The 16,807-nt window shown below is 52.0% G+C and overlaps 2 protein-coding genes across 3 annotated transcripts in view; both read right to left on the reverse strand.

The window, feature by feature from the left end:
• Positions 1–2,348: 2,348 nt before the first annotated feature.
• LOC112932244 (protein FAM209) lies at positions 2,349–5,445 on the reverse strand. Its single transcript, XM_072735538.1, has 3 exons — positions 4,584–5,445; positions 4,104–4,431; positions 2,349–3,126 (listed from the first exon to the last, which is right to left on the reverse strand). The coding sequence occupies exons 1-3, from the start codon at positions 4,736–4,738 to the stop codon at positions 2,863–2,865; spliced, it is 747 nt and encodes a 248-aa protein (XP_072591639.1). The 5' UTR covers positions 4,739–5,445; the 3' UTR covers positions 2,349–2,862.
• Positions 5,446–8,274: 2,829 nt separating this feature from the next.
• RTF2 (replication termination factor 2) overlaps positions 8,275–16,807 on the reverse strand; it is a 41,465-nt gene continuing 32,932 nt past the window's right edge. Inside the window, exons 6-9 of one of the 2 annotated variants that reach the window (XM_026015043.2) lie at positions 13,060–13,173; positions 10,348–10,402; positions 9,947–10,042; positions 8,275–9,025 (exon numbers count right to left, since the gene is read on the reverse strand). In XM_026015043.2, the coding sequence (XP_025870828.1) occupies positions 8,847–9,025; positions 9,947–10,042; positions 10,348–10,402; positions 13,060–13,173 (444 nt within the window). In that variant the 3' untranslated portion in view covers positions 8,275–8,846. The remainder of the gene's footprint in view (positions 9,026–9,946; positions 10,043–10,347; positions 10,403–13,059; positions 13,174–16,807) is intronic. The other variant, XM_026015044.2, reaches the window with a different exon arrangement.

Here is a 16,807-nt window from a genome sequence, read left to right on the forward strand (position 1 = left end):
ATTGACTACACAAGGCTGCGTGCCCCCTCCCCGGGCCCCCCCTTCCGCCCCCATCCATGCCCAGACTCATCCATGCACCTTGCGGATGACCGTGCCCAGCGGGGACCGACCCGACTCCCACTTCTCCGTTAGCATCCTCTACGCTGGAGCGGCCGGCCGCCCTCTCTGCCGCGGGGTCTGCCGTGGTCCAGTCCCGCCGCTCACGCCGGGTGTCACCCCCACTCCTAGAGAGACACGTTTCTATCCAGTAGGTCATGTGACAGCTGTTACTCCTACGATTTCCTGGGGTCCTACTCCTCCTGCTGGCCTTCAAGGAGCAAACCACTGGGACGTCCCCGCTGCAGGAGACAAGCATCAACGCTGCAGGGGAGCCCCTGGGCCGAGCACGTTAGCGCCAGGCATCACCGTTGGCCGTCAACCGTCAACCGCTCTTTGGAAACCAGAGTGTGGTGACATTAGGATTTGAGTTTTTGCTGGAACAGCAGAATTCAGTAGCTTTCTTAGGCTCTAGGTCCCGAATTGAATGCATTTTTTTGCATGCAAATATCGCATGAAATTGACTGGGTTAAGAAAACACTGTTGTCTACGCAAAACTGTGGCCTGCAAAGCTCTGCATAAGGCAAGGCAAAGACCCAGGGACACTGTTTATAGAAATTGCTACATCCATGGGGCACCTGGGGGGCTCAGTGGTTGAGCACCTGCCTTTGGCTCAGGTCGTGATCCCCGGGGTCCTGGGATCCAGTTCTGCATCGGGCTCCCCGCAGGGGGCCAGCTTCTCCCTCCACCTGGGTCTCTGCCTCTCTCTGTGTGTCTCTCACGAATAAATAAATAAAATCTTAAAAAAAAAAAAGAAATTGCTACATCCAAAGGCACAGCAGCTTTTGTTCTAATTTGTATCCTTGTCAGCTTGCTGTAAGGAATTGTGCTGTTTTGCCTTCTCTTAGGGTCCCCATCTTTAGTTGCTCGTGACCTGGACAGAACTACAAAAAATGTGATTCATAAATTACTTGTTTGCCTATCAGACAAATGTGGGAGGGTTGTGAAGGTTACATATATATATATATATCTGCTCCTCTTGGACACTCTCCCTGGTTGTTAACATGTTTATTTTTTTTATTTTTATTTTTAAATTTTTATTTATTTATGATAGTCACAGAGAGAGAGAGAGAGAGGCAGAGACACAGGCAGAGGGAGAAGCAGGCTCCATGCACCGGGAGCCCGATGTGGGACTCGATCCCGGGTCTCCAAGATCGCGCCCTGGGCCAAAGGCAGGCGCCAAACCGCTGCGCCACCCAGGGATCCCCTGGTTGTTAACATGTAAATAAGGTTAGCATAAACCAGGGGTTGGCAAACTTCCTGTAAAGGGCCCCCATCAGCAAATATTTTCGGCTTTGTGGGCCACAGGGTTTCTGTCGCGCTAACTCAACCCTGCCAATGAGCACAAAAGCAGCCATTGGCAGTACGGGGATGAACACGCGTGGCTGTGTGCCAGCAAGAGTCAATGGACACTGAAAGGTGAATTTCATGTTATTTACACGTCGTGAAATATTACTCATCTTTTTTCAACCATTGAAAGACATAATAGCCATTAGCAGCTCACGGGGAGCATGAAACCGGGTAGCGAGCTGGCCTGTGAGCCATGGTTTGCAGACCCCTGCCTTGTAGGTGATCTCCATTCATCTAAAATCTGTGCCACGTGGAGATCACAGGTTCCAACCAAAATATCTGTTGCCTCTCTGAGTGTCCTCAGAGTCGGCTGTGAAAACAACTCGCATGGTCCCGTTTGCTTGGACAACTCGGAATACTGAACGCACAACTCCGCTCCTTCCATTTTTTCCCATCCTCTTAAGTCAAGACAAAAAGTGTTCAGGAGGGACGAGACGGGAAGAGATGGGCCTGGCGGCCTTTGTCTGAGGCCTGACTCCCCCCCACACGGGACGGAGCCTGAATGCTCGGCCCAAACAATGGGGGTTCGCTGATGGAGACTCAGGACTCCCCTGTCAGGCACACATTGATTTGGCCCTTCCGTGGTCCTCCCCACTAGCTTGCCTCTCCAGGCCTGCACCCGCTGACCTTGACTGGGGCTCAGGAGGCTAATTTAACAGCCTTGGGTAAGCATAGTTCCCATTAGCCATACAAAACATGCCAAAACATCCATATTTTTAATAAGCATTATACACATTCGTGTCAACTAATCTGGGAGGCCCCGGTTAGCTCACCTGTATCTGAATTACATTGAAAATATAGATCAATTCTCTATTTCTTAATCCAGTTAGACATTTGGTACAAGAAAAGGTCAATATGGGTCATCCACGAGACAGAATGAATAAAAAGACTTTTCTGACGGTAAGAAAATCAAGTGTTTCTAGAATCAAGCATTCCCCGACAGGGGCACACATGTGCGTCCACACGCGTGCACGCACGCACACACACACACACCCCTCTTAATTCATTTTTCTTTTAAACCTGTAAAGTTGGCCTTCATAATAAGTTATAAAGATAAAAATTGGTTCCATCTTTTGCACAAATAGCTACTACAAGGATGACTACTATGAAGATGGTTTCTGCATCGTATCCCAAATTTCCTAAGCCGTATCGTCCTCCAGGGGCCCTGGTGCCGTGGCTGTCTGTGCTCTTCTCACCACTCTCTGCTCTAGTGGAGGTGAGGAAGGCAAAAACAAGAGAGTAACTGCTGCGGCTACTGGCTCACATTTATTTTTTCTTCCAGTTTCAAAAGAGAGGGGGCGGGGGAAGAAAAGGTGTCAAATTTGAGAATTCTTTTTCTTCAGAATAATTTTATTGGTTTGCATACGGTTTGTCAACACTCAATTTTGTCTCTCCTACTCTGACACATAAGTGCATTCATTCAGAGTCCTCTTCGCCCCATATCTCATAGATGGTAATATTATTGTGTGGCTCTGGAGGTACCTCCAAGTGCTGAAGCTTGAGGTTACTGCCAGTCGCCATGGCGACTTTCAGGTTCCGCACCTTGGACACGAATTTCACAAGGTCCATCTCCAGTTGGGATAGGGTATTGAATGCATAGTCTTTGTTGGGGGAAGCATTTTGATTTTTCTTTAGTGGAGAGCGAAATGGACAGCCTCGAAGGCCGGAAGGATTCTGCTCCTGTCAAGAAAGACACTCAGGGTGAATAACAACATGGGTGGCTTTGCTGTCCTGACGCAGTTCCGACAGGGTCGGGCTCACCTTGAGAGAAGACGGTTCTAGCATTGCGCTCTAGTCCAGGGATTGGCAAACTATGGCCCAATCGGGCCCACCGGCTGTTTCTGTAAATAAAGTCTTATTGCAACGCAGCCTTGCTCATTTACTGGCACATTGCACGAGGCTGCTTTCACGCCCAAACGGCAGGGTTGAGGAGACGCAACCGAGACTGTGTGGGCTGCAGAGCTCAAAGGATCTACTATCCGGTCTTTTCCAGAAAACGTTTGCCAAGCTCTGCTCTATCAGTTTGGACACAGCGTCATGAAGTTGGGGCCTGTCTAGCAGAGAACATGCCGTATTTCTCTCCCCCTTTCCCCGTCGGAGGCTTGTGCAGCCGCTTTAGGGAGGAGCTGTTCCTCCCTTACACCTTTATCCCTGCACGACAGGTCTTTTCCTTTTCCTGGGATAACGATGCCACTTCCATTCGGTTCGGCAACTGGCGAGAAATTAAGAATCTCTTCTAGGGAAATTAAGAACCGGGGGCAGCGAACCTGCCTCCAGGAAAAACTTCGGCCCGAAACACCCCACGATCTCGAATCTATCTATCCCTTGTCAGGAAGAAGACCTCATTTGGTAGGACAGAGATCCGGCCACGCTCTTTGGGGGCCACCGAACAGCAGGGCGTCCTGGGCCGTGTGGGCCCCGAGCCCGAGGGCCGGGGGCAGGAAAGGATCGTGGCCCCGGGTCATCACAGGACCTCGGGGTGGGCGCCTCGCACCCTGCCTGCGCCCTGCCGCGTTCCAGCGCCCGCCCTGCCTCCAAGGACCCCAACCAGCACCCAGGTCTCGGAGTCAGACGCGCCTGCGGCGGGCCCAGGGCAGCGGGGCCCGGGGTGGGCCTGGGGTGGGCCCGGGGTGGGCCCGGGGTGGGGCCGTCCTTACCTTACTCTTCTCACTATCTCCTCGAAACTTCAGTATCACGTACAGCACAACAACGAAAAACAGCCAGAGCCATTTGCTCCCCAGCCAGCCCTGGGCATGCTCCGGGAGGTTTTGCCGGATTCGGAAGTGGCCTCCGCAGGGCACCTTCCCCTGCGGTTCTTTGGCCTTGTCTCGCAGCGGGGAAAACATGAAGGCGTAGCCGCAGGAGAGGCACACGGGCAGGAGCAAGAGCCATGTCAGCGTCCGCATGGTGAGCAGAGCTGGGGCGCGGAGCTGCTCATGGTGGGTCTGTTCCCGCGCACCCGGAGACCGGGTGCCTGGGGCCCGGCTGTTGGTGATGTCACAGAGGCCATTGTGACCCTTCGGGCGGGGGCTCAGGAGGCTCCCGGGGGTCGCCCTGGAGCGGCCTCCAAGGCGGGTGCAGCGAGGGCGGGGACACAGGCAGCCTCCCCCCCGCCCCCGGCTCCGCCCTTTCTCTACCTGTCCAGTCCGGACGTTGAGGTGAGCGGGGCAGACGGAGCACGTGTCGCTGTGGGACCCAGAGCCGGGGGTCGGGGGGGGGGGGGGCGATGACACCAGAGGCTGCACACTGGGAGCCCCTCGGGCTTTGCTTGGCCTGCGTTGTTCCCAGACATGATTATTTGGCGATATTTATTAATTTATTTTAAAGATTTTATTTATTTATTCATGAGAGATACACACAGAGAGAGAGGCAGAGACACAGGCCGAGGGAGAAGCAGGCTCCATGCAGGGAGCCCGACGTGGGACTCGATCCCGGGTCTCCAGGATCACGCCCTGGGCTGAAGGCGGTGCTAAACCCCTGCCTCCAGGAATAACTTCGGCCGGAAACACCCCAGGATCTCGAATCTATCTATCCCTTGTCAGGAAGAAGACCTCATTTAGTAGGACAGAGATGGAGCCACACTCTTTAGGGGCCACCGAACAGCAGGGCGTCCTGGGCCGTGTGGGCCCCGAGGCCGAGGGCCGGGGGCAGGAAAGGATCGTGGCCTCAGGTCATCACAGGACCTCGGGGTGGGCGCCTCGCACCCTGCCTGCGCCCTGCCGCGTTCCAGCGCCTGGCCCGCCTCCAAGGACCCCAACCAGCACCCAGGTCTCGGAGTCGGACGCGCCTGCGGCAGGCCCAGGGCATCAGCCACCCGGCTGCCCTATTTGGGAATATTTAAATATTGGGAGGGACTCGACTTTTGAAACCAAGGTTTCTGGCTTCCTTGGAAAACAGGGATGAGCTGGTAACACTGGCCACTCGGCCACTCGGCTGGGGCCAAACAGGCCCTGTGGGTGGCCACGCTCTGCCCCGTGCCCACCCCTCCCTCGCGCCTCCCGCCTCCACTCACCGATCGTCCCTGGCTGTGTGGTGCGTGGGGAAGAGGATAAATCACTTCATTCAAATTGTGATAAGCAGCGAGCACTCTAGGAGAACAGAACTGTAGGAGGCGGCTCGAGGTTAGGTTACGCAGGGAGGCTTTCCCACAAAGACTTTCGGGTAGTTTGAAGGACGATGAGGTGGCTGGGGAAAGCGGGGGGTGCTGGCATCTGGGGGGGTGTGAAGACCCTGGGGAGAAGGACCCCGCTTGTATGCCAACCGAAGCCAACGTGGGGACGTAAGCTAGGGCTCGCTGGCCAGTGTATTTGAAACCGAACGTTTTCGAAAGGACACGAAACCGAAAGAATCGCATTTAACGGAACACAAGGCCTGTGTACCTGTTCTCCTGTGTCGTCTGATTCACACTTGGTCCCTAGGAATGAAATGTTCAGTTGTCATCAAGGATCCACTGGGGACCCTCCCCGTGCCTCGAACCGTGCTGAGCTCTGGGCAGTGACCAAGAAGTTTTCAGACCATCTGAAAGCACAGGAGAAGCCGGCTCCTACACGCGCACAGCTCATGGAGAGGCGGGGGCCTTCCTGTAGGAGGTGGTCTGCTCGGGGCCTGCAGAGAGGCAAAGCCAAAGGGCTGATTAGAAGGTAGCCCGGTAGGAGAACCCATTCCTCCTCGCGAGGGGCTACTTTGAAGTTGCTCCTGGGGAAGCAGCTGGCAGGTACCTCTGGCCAAGTGCCAGAGGGGGTGCCCGGTGACCCTCGGGGGCTCATCCTTGGAACCCGGACTCTGCCCTGGCCCTCCCGAGCAGCCTCACCCGGCTCTGGTGGGAGGGTCGCCCTGTTGCTGAGCCACGGCTGCAGAGTATCTTGGGGCGGCCCTGTGTCTACATGCACCCCGTATTTTAAGTCACCCCCCCCCAAACAGGGCTCTAATGTGTGGCGGTTTCGGTGTGATGCAGTGAGGGGCAGACAGGCTTTATTCACGTAGATGACCCCACACAACAGGAATGCTCAGGAAATTCCCCTCCGTGTGACTTTTGTCGTTTGGAAATGTTTATGTATATTTAACGATAGCAAACGCCGTCGTGGTTTATTCGGTGCTCAAAAGCCTAAAGCAGCTTTTCAATAGGAGGAGGACAAGGGAAAGGCAGGTAAGCGGCAGAAAGATCTTTGAGCCCAAGGCTCTCTGGGTCAAAAGGCAGGAAGGTTCATGGTGTCGGGTGGCAATCTTCTCAGTTCACTGTGGGGAGGCTGTAAAATGAAAGAAAGCGCGTTAAACAGCCTGTGTCCTGGAGCTCTCGCCCTCCCGTGTCCCCCCCGGCTAGCAGAGGCTCGGGTCCTGCGGGGTGGCCACGGGGCAGGAGCTGGCAGGTGCCCCGTCCTCCTCCCTCTGGCCCTCACCTGCAGGGGCTGCGATGCTTCAAGGAGGGACGGTGGTCACCGGCCGCTCTCTGTGCGCGAGTCCCAAGAGACAAAGGCCATCGAGTGCTTAACTCTTCCGGTGAGCGCTCAAAACGGGGCAGCTCCGAGCCCCTGCTGCCTTGCCCCCCCCCCCCCCCCCCCCCCCCCCCGTGTACCAGGCATCCTGCCAGGCCTGGGGGGGCGGGCACCAGATGAGTGCCACTGGCTCCTCGGGCCTCCGAGGGCTCGACGCCTTGCTAGGCACTGAAGGCTGAAAGGCCTCTCCAGAGCAAGCTCTCCTGGGGGGCTGCAGGTGGGGAGAGGCTGGGGCGCTGGGGGGGCTGCAGGCACGGAGGGAGGGGAGGGAGCCATGCAGAGCTTGGAGGTGACCTGGAGGGAAGTGGGCGGCCTGAGCTGCCCAGGTTCTGATGCTGGGGACACTGTGACCGGGTCACTGGGAAAAACTGGGGACAGTCGAAATATCTAAAGCTAAAATTAGGGAAAATCGAAGTTGGCAAAATAATGGCCGTTAACCTATAAAAACACCTCATGACTGAATCTGTGATTAGTGACATTCAGCTAAAAAGACTGTTTAGTTTTCTTTGTGAAAGGAGAAAACTCACTGTGACAGAGAAATTTTAGCCAAATAAGGTACTGATCGTTATGAAAATAATTTGACAAAAGGAATAAAAAAGCAACTAGAAATGGTTTAACCGGGCTGTACAGGAAACACGTAAGAAGTGAGTGGGCAATTCAGGTTTGTTCTGGAAAAGTCTACAGCAAAAATTCACTGATGTTACTAGAATTCTGATTAAAATGCTTCAGTATTCAAGAAAGATGCCTTGGGGAGCCAAGCTTTCTGCCCCTCAGAGGCAGAGAATGTGGGGCCTCTCACACCGCGCCCCCTCCTGCCCCCAGCTCCTTTTCCTGCTTGTTGATGGAAACCAGCCGGTCCCGCCAACAGTGCGACCGGCTCCAGAGAGCCGTGCTGACTCCGGGATATTCCCAGCTCTTACTCAGCTGTCCCATGGGAGTTCCAATGACTGCTGTCAGCACACGTTACGGATCGGTAAGAGACACCAATATTACATATAATTTCCTTCATCTTCTTTTTTTTTTGATATTTTTAAAAAGATTTTATTTATTTATTCATGAGAGAGACACACAGAGAGAGAGAGAGAGGCAGAGACACAGGCAGAGGGAGAAGCAGGCTCCATGCAGGGAGCCCAACATGGGACTCGATCCCAGGTCTCCAGGATCACGCCCTGGGCTAAAGGCAGACGCTCAACTGCTGAGCCACCCAGGCGCCCCTATTTCCTTCATCTTCTGAGTGAAAAAGGAACTCACGATGTGCAAATGCTATGACACTATCAACAGAAAGGCTATAATTTTCTTACTAAAACATTATGGAAGAGAGAAAAATACACACAGGTGAGAGAAAAGTGGCCTTGCTTTATTTTTCTATCAAATCCTCAGGTACCCAACTGAATCGCTTTCATCTTGAAACTGCTAAAGTAAAGGAACTTCCCTGAAGTACTCAACTGGCAAGGCCCCAGCTCTACTCAGCAGGCACAGATGCCTTCCCGCAAACAGACCTGCAGGCAGAGTGCATTTAAAATTCACTTCCTAGAGCGCAGTTTCATTTGGCCTGTTGGCAGCAAAATCATTACAATTTTAGTCAAAAGGGCCCAACCACACACCCCACCAGGCATCTAAGTCCTTAATTATTTCAAGCATAAGAAGTGTGGCCAGTGCGTCTCTCTGGGCCGCGGGGAGAGCAGGTGCATGTGCCTTGGAAGGGGGTGGCCAGCTGCCCAGCACGTCTGTCACTGGGAACCCACGCGCCTCACAAGCAAGAGCAACTACACCAGCAAGGAGGTTTGGGAGGAGGACTTTATTGCCCCGCACAGAGAGTGAGCAGAGTACAGGGGACAGTGACACCTATGCCACCTGCCCCCGTGGAAACGGAACGGAGCCCGCATGGCGTGGAGTGCAGCATGGGCCTCAGAAGCAGTAGGACGTGTGGGTGACCCAGTGGGCCGACTCCTCCTTGGAGCGCTTGGCGGAGCTGTGAGTCGTGAAAAGGGACTTGTAAGCTTCAGATTCTTCGCTATCGGCAATGGATCTCTTTGCAGCTCCACCCAGAGGCTTCCCAATTTTTCCAGAAGAGCTCCCATTTGCTGCTGGAAGAATGAAAAGCCAAATACTTTACTGGGGGGGGGGGGGGGGGGGGGGGCTACAGATCACTCCAAATATCACATTCTTTTTAAAAGGAAAAAGTCTGTTAGTCTCAGGAATTTCCCCCTTCCTTTCTTGGGATAAACGTCATAGTACATCACCTCAACTGCCAACTCCTAAAGCAGGTGAAGCTACTGCACTTAAATCTATCACTGAAAATCAACAACTATGCTCTGCTCTGCTCCCCACCCTGTGAATGCTGCAGATCGGACCGATGCGTGGGGGCTGTCAGCCTGTTTCACAGGGCCAGGAGCAGAACTACCAGAAGGCTGGGTCACCTACCCCAGGCCAGGTGGCTACTCCATGTAGGCTGGGGACCTGAAGCCATCAAGTAGTACTGTGGGTACTTCTCACATCATGAAATTATACATTCCTTCACCTAATAATAAATCTGCGTTTCCTTTTCATAAAATAAATCTTTGAGTTAAAGGCAGTGAGGAGAAATGCACCGACTTCTGGACTATATGTCAAATAGCCCTTTGACATGAGGCCAGGAGGCAGGTAAAGGGAAGGCTGGCTAAGTGCCTCGTACACCACGTAAAACCCCAGCCTTAGTGGGACTGGGAACATTCCCGCCCAACGCCAAGCCTCAGGCCACTAACCAGTCTCCCCAGTGAGTCTGAGTCCAGCTCCCCGTGGAGCCTTGGTAGCTTGGCAGATATGTACTCAGCATCTCTGCCCAGGCTCCTTCAACCAGGCTTTGGGGTGGGGGACTGTTTCTTGGCCTCCAGGAGAGCTCAATGAACTCCTCAGAAATAGGACTTAGAATGAGCTTGAGCTTTTGAATTCACTCCAAGGAAACTGCAACATAACCCTCTGGGTTACCAGCTTTCTAAACAGCTCCCTGTTGTCTTGGCAGGACCCACCTGCACTTTTGGGAGCTGAGTTGGCTTTCTTCTCCCTAGAATCCAGATTGTTTTCTTCAGGCTTCACTGCCTTAATTTTTGATGGTCCTGGGGATTCTGTTAAAAAAAAAAAAAAAAAAAAAAAAAAGGTAAACCAAACAAAGCAAAAGCATTAACTTTTTTTAAAAAAGATTTTATTAAAAAAAAGATTTTTTAAAAAGATTTTATTTATTCATGAGAGACAGAGAGAGAGAGAGAGAGAAAGAGGCAGAGACGCAGACAGAGGGAGGAGCAGGCTCCATGCAGGGAGCCCAACGTGGGTCTCGATTCCAGGACTCCAGGATCACACCCTGGGCCAAAGGCAGGCGCTAAACCGCTGAGCCTCCCAGGGATCCCCATATTAACTTCTTCTAGTGTCTTACCTTCACTGACTCCTGGCTTTGAGACAGACTCTGCCGCCTTGGGTTTCTTTCCTTTCTGTAAAAAGAAAGAGCCAACTGGAGATGTGCTTGGGTCCACTCTCAGGGTACGTGCGGCTCCTGCCATCTGCCATCCAGGGGGCCCGGCCACCAAGCCAATGCAGTTCATCCACAGCAGGTATTTGTTCTGGAGCAGACTCTGATACCACATCAATCCTAAACCTGGACCCTTGCCGCGTTTCCAGTTATGCTCCTCTGCCTCACTCAGGAATACACCTGAAGAGAGCTGCCTAGTTCTCTACCTATGTTCCAAAAATCTCAAATAAAGATGCCAGATTCCAGGGATAACAATGTTCATGGTGACTGCTGTATATAAAAGAGCAGTTAAACAACAAAGTATAGATGGGTACCTCAGGTCCAGCTGCCGTAAAATGTGTACTGAATCTAACCCATTCCAGTAACTCTTTTTCAGAGTTGTCCAACTGCTTTGATATTTAACTATAAGGACTTGAGGTTAGGGACACCTGGCTGACTCAGTTGAAGACTGAGCGCAACTCTTGATTTTGGGGTCATGGGTTCGAGCCCCACATGGGGTGTAGGTAGAGGTTACTAAGAAAAAAGAGACTTAAAAAAAAAAGACCTGACATGATAGCCAATTCTCCTAAACTCTGGATTACTCCGGTTAGATTTTTAGGCACTAGAATTCAGTCACTCATAATAATCAACACTGGTCAGCAAAAATTTAAGAGATGACACTGACCATTCGAAAATCACATGGCTGTGTTACAACAGATTCAGTCACCGCACAAACAGAACGACGCTTACGCAGAGAATTTAACATGCCACTCTCCAAGCTTCCAAAAGGTGGCGCTAAAGACACACGGCCTACTCAGCTGGGAGGGCTGCTGCCCCTAGAAACCGGGGAACCCACCTTCCTGGGCACAGGCCTTGAACTTGGAGCACAGGCAGACAGAGTGACCTGTAAAAGCCTCCCGGGTGTTTCACACACGCAGGGCATGCACTCAAATCCGTGAGGACGATACCCCAGTCTTCAAAAACAGACCACTGGATTCTGAAGCCTTTCATTCACAGCTGAGGTTATGGAAGAAGCAAGAGCAGGAAGAAGTTGGAGTGGAAATGCTATGTCCTGCCTTCGGCTGCGAGTATATTTGGGAAATATTTTGGTATCCTGGTAGCAGTATCTAAGAGGCATTCCCAGAAGCTGAGAGAGTATCTTGCGGAGAGGGCTGTGCTGGCCCCACTGGGCTCTGAACACCTTGGCAGGAACTCTGGGACTGGAGACGACTCACCCCAGTGACACCGTTAATGACCATACAAGACACTGGGAGCTTCCTCTGAAACACACTTTTTAAGCAGTGAGCTCGATCATGATAGCGAGGGAGAGTCCTTTTTGTTAACTGTCAAAAATATCTCAAGCTTTTTTCTTTCTGTTTTGCTCATTTGTAACAACATCAGCCATTTAGACAATGGAGAACGAGTGCACTTATATTCCAAGGGTCCTTCTCTTTCCTCTGTGATAATTAAAACAAAATAAAACAGGACAACTCTGAAAAATCTTTAATAATTATGTCACTGGTAAATGCATGCCATACAGGGGCAGGCTATTTTTCCCCACAACTCTATGTCCTCAGGACACAGAAACAAATTTTCTAATACTTTAAGCTTTCCTTTGACTTAGTTCTGATCCCCAAATTTCTCCCACATTTACCCTAAAACTTACTTACTTTTTTTTGTGGTTTTAATTTATTTTTAATTTTTTAATTTAAAATTATGGTTATTTTTTAAAATTTATTATTATTATTTTTAGTAATCTCTACACCCAACGTGGCGCTGGAGCTCACAATCCTGAGATCGAGAGTTGCGAGCTCTAAGGACTGAGTTAGGGACAAATAAGTCCCTAACTTATTTTTTTTAAAGAATGAAAATCTTGCTGTTCAGGAAAGATGATAGGGATCATCTGTAAATACTTAAGAAATAACAAAATTTCCTGCTAGATCTAGAATGGATGGCACATAAAAATGACTTAACTGATAAACTGTTTTGAGCCTGGTTATTATGCCAAATCATGGGGCAATGAAACCACTGCCTACGGAATGGGATGCTAAGGCCAGGGCCACAAAACAAAGCCTCCTTGTCTGCATCCACCCTTAGCTTTGGTCCGTCACTGGCTTCCCTTCCAGTCCTCACCACTAGAGGCCCCACTGGAGGCTCAGGGAGGCTGGGGGCAGCCCCCAGTCATGGGAAGGCTGTTACCCCACCCCACCCCCCGCCGGCTACCTGAGGTGCCTCAGCAGTGGGCAGGGATCACAGGCTCTGCGGGCCCCCGATCTCCAGGGGACTCCCAAGGACATTCAGACCTGCACAGCAGAGGCTCTCCAGATGTGCTGGGAACCTCTATGGCACAAGTTTTATGCACCCAGGACATACTCTTAAAGCCGGTGGCAGCACAGTGGTGGTGGTGGCTGCCCCTCCCTGGGCTGCACTCCGGGGACAATCTTGGTGACCTCCTGACCACACCTGTTCTGCGCAGGGGCTGTCACCATCCCCATATCACGGATGAAGCAGCTGAATAAAGGAGAGCAGAAGTGCTGTGCCCCACACAGTGAGCCCTGACTCGAACCCTTGGAGGTCGTAAAAAGCACCTTAATCACTGCACACCCGAAAGCACCGCCAGGCACCTGAAGGCTCCATTACCTTCCCGACCTTTGCCCTCAGCCTCCTCTCCTCCATCCTCTTCTTCAGCGTTTCCACATCCTCCTTGGTGCCATTGAGCACGATGACGTCGTCGTCCTGGAAGGCAGCCCCACACTGGAGAGGGAGAACACAGAGGAGACTGCATCACCACGCAGAGGGCAGCTAGCCCCAGATGCTCACCCTGAGCCCTGCTTTGGCAAGTTCTGGGTATGGAGTCAGCATGGTAGGCTTGAGAGGGCTAGCTCTGCAAGGGCCTAGCTCTGCGTGGTGGAGGGTGCCCACCATTTCCTGTGTCAGGCTTCTTTCCACCCAGGTCTGTCCCATGGCCCCGGACACGCCCCCCCCTCCCCAACCCATGGGCATTCAGGAATAGTCTGCAGCGGGAATCAGCAGTATCTACTCAGCACCTGCTGCCGCATCCTGTCCCAGATGGAGCGGATGGTCGCCAGCCTGGGGACGGCAGGGTCTCTGGGAGCAAGGGGAGCCCCGGCCAGTGCCCGATCCAGGAGCTCCGGGGAGGGGGGTCCCCATCCCCTGCACTTCACATGGTTCTCAGGTGACGCAGACGCTGCCCATGGAGGAACCCCTCCCTGCTCCAGTGCCTGGGAAGACGGCCAACTGGAGGAACTGGGCTCCGTCCCAGTAGGACAGCGGGAGGACCTGTCCAGAGGCAGGGGCTGCTCTTCAGCTCGGTCCTGGGCTGCTGCCCGCTGTGCTTCCCACGGAGGGGGTGTGGGGCCCACATTCTCAAAGCCCCCCTGGGGAGCTGGCCCTGCGGAGGGAGGGAAGGATCTGGGGCAGCATCTGTTCTGTCTTCTTCCTCCTCCTGTGGGTCCCAAGGCCCAGACACACCCGTGGATGCTCTTGGCCTCAGTTACCACATCTGTTCAATGGGAAGTAAGCGGAACTCCCAACCCGGTGGGGGATGAGGCAAGAGTTTAGGGTGACGCTGTAGGGACTGTAGCACAGGGCTGGGCACCCAACAGCCAACTACCACGGGCCACAGCTGTGGGTTTGTGCTTTCCTGTAGGAGAGCGACCTGTTCCGACACAGCCCCATCTCCAGGACACATGACGTCTCTTAAGTAGCTTCCTTGGGAGAAACCTCACACACATGTGGCTGCATCTGCCTTGCAGAGCCAAGTGTGTCTGTGTCCCTTCATGGAAGGGAGACAGCCTGGATTCCTGCCGAGTCTGCCTGGGTCTCTGTCCCTTACCAGTGGCCACAGAGCCTTCTATTTTATAAATAAAATAGAATGCTGGGATAAATATGAGCTGCGAGCACATCATGTGCTGACCCCAGTGAGTCCTCGAAAGCCTACTATCCCCAAAACAGGAAGAGCCACTGACCTACTGTACCCAGAATCTCTTTTCTACAACACATTCTCAGCACAAGACATTGAAGCGTTCTTCTTAAAAGCTGCCAAGACCTTCCCAGCACCTCCCAACACACAGGAGAGCCAGTCGACATGCGCTGACCCTTCAGGTGCTGCCTAAGCTTGGTTCTCACCTCCAAAACCCACCACACGGGCCCAAGGCACCTCCTTTTCTAGGGGGGATCTGGTAAGCTGTCACAACTGACGAGATCCCACTGTGGCCCACAAATCAACATCAGGGCCACAGAGAAGTCACATGAACAATAAAAGGGGACCTGACAGGGCACCTAGCTGGGACTGCCTTGGAAGAAAAGGAGCTTGTTTTTTGTCATCACTGCTGGGAGGCCTCCGGGTTCTGCAAGAGGCGGCCCCCTGGGAAGCCCTGCGCTGTGGGAGGTTTGGGTAGAGCCTTCCCCTGGGAGATCTCTGTCCTGAGGTGACAAAAGGGATCTACAAGAACAGAATTGGGAGGTGGATACAGCCCAGTGGGGCCAGGGCTATGGCGTCAATAACCCTCCGAGCACACAACCAAGAGATAGAAAGGAGTCCCCATTTGTCCCGCTGGCCCGCCTTGCCCCCCCACTCCAGGCTTTCTACAGCAGCTCTCAGCAGTCAACTGTCTCCTCCACCTGTGACCGTTTAGTTGTCTAGATATGACTTTGGACCCCGTTCTACATACAGTTGTGGTGTGTTGTGCCTGCAATTATATTTTTAAAACTGAATTAGCCACTAAGCATATAAAAAGTCGGGAACCTCTCACACTTTTAAAAATTGAGATATTTTGCTTTCTCCCCCAAATGCAAAAGATCTATCAATACTGAACCTGTACTCTCAAGGCCTCAATTGCTGGGACCTGAGCAGGGCTGCCCCCTGGAGCTGGGGCACATGACCCTCCCACTGGCCACAGGCCCTTCACATGCTTCTGGTATGGGCCTGACCCTGGCAGGCCTCTGACTGACCCCAGGAACTTGGGTGAGTGGCCCATTCCTTGGGGAAAGTGAAGCCAGAGCAGGAAGCAGATTTCTGTCCACAGCACCAGCTGCCAGGCTGGGTTCTTCTCTAGGGACTGAAGGGTCAAGGGAGGGTCACTGAGGGAGGGGAGGGCTGCGGCAAAAGCACGGCTGACCCAAAGGGACGGACCTTTTCTCCACTTGTGAAGTAACACATATACATGCAAAACACCCATGTATGCCCGCAAATGCATTTTTCTTTTTGTTTTTTTAATTTATTCATGAGAGACAGAGAGAGGTGGAGACAAAGGCAGAGGGAGGAGCAGGCTCCCTGCAAGGAGCCTGATGTGGGACTTGATCCCAGGACCACAACCTGAGCCAAAAGCAGACACTCAACCACTGAGCCATCCAGATGCCCCCAAATGCATTTTTTATGTGTATGGTTACTTACTGCACAGTTGAAACCACAAATTTATCTTCAATTAGCTTCCTTTGATCAGTTATAATCTAGATGTCCCCCAAATGGGGAAATAGTTAAATATAACACAATAGGGGATCCTTGGGTGGCTCAGCAGTTTAGCACCTGCCTTCGGCCCAGGGTGCGATCATGGAGTCCTGGGATCGAGTCCTGTGTTGGGCTCCCGGCATGGAGCCTGCTTCTCCCTCTGCCTGGGTCTCTGCCTCTCTCTCTCTTTCTATGTCTATCATGAATAAATAAATAAAATCTTAAAAAAAAAATTAGAAAAAAAAAATCACAATACGTTCTTTAGAAAGAAGGGCAGATAGTTATTTCAGAGTTTCTGAAAATGTTGAAAGTGCTTATTATCATGCTAAGAGAAGACAACTACAAACTGCATATCCATATGACCTCTGGAGATTAATAGTTTATAAAAGCATTAGAAAAAAAAAAGCAGGAAAGCACCGAGGGAACAGGGGTAGAATTACGATTGTATGCTACTCTATCTGTATGTCTGTATCACAAATGGAAGAGTGCTTTCTCAATCACTATTCTTACAAATAACATTTGTAAAAAACAATCAATGAAATGCATCTCAGACCCCTAAATCCCACTGTGGGACTTGTATATTCTCCACCACACAGCCTGATTCCTGCAGAGTGCCTCCCTCTGTCACATGTCGGAGGGAGGGACTGGTCGTTGTCGTCTTCAGCTGGGGCCCAGGGTCCTGTAAATAATCATGCTATGTCTGAATGAAAATAGAGACTGAAGAAATACTACTCCAAATGAAGAGGAAAGGGAATAAAATTTTAAAGCCAAATAGTTCCCCTGAAAGATATTAACTTTACACTCCCTACAGCATGTGAGAGGGCCCAGCAGACCAGATAATTTGAAGGAACAAAAAAACTTACCCTGATCTAGAAGGCAAAAGAAGATAAACTCCTTTTTGGCTTTGGTTAAGAAACA

The sequence above is a fragment of the Vulpes vulpes genome, chromosome 14 (genome assembly GCF_048418805.1).
Source record: "Vulpes vulpes isolate BD-2025 chromosome 14, VulVul3, whole genome shotgun sequence".
Lineage (NCBI taxonomy): Eukaryota > Metazoa > Chordata > Mammalia > Carnivora > Canidae > Vulpes > Vulpes vulpes.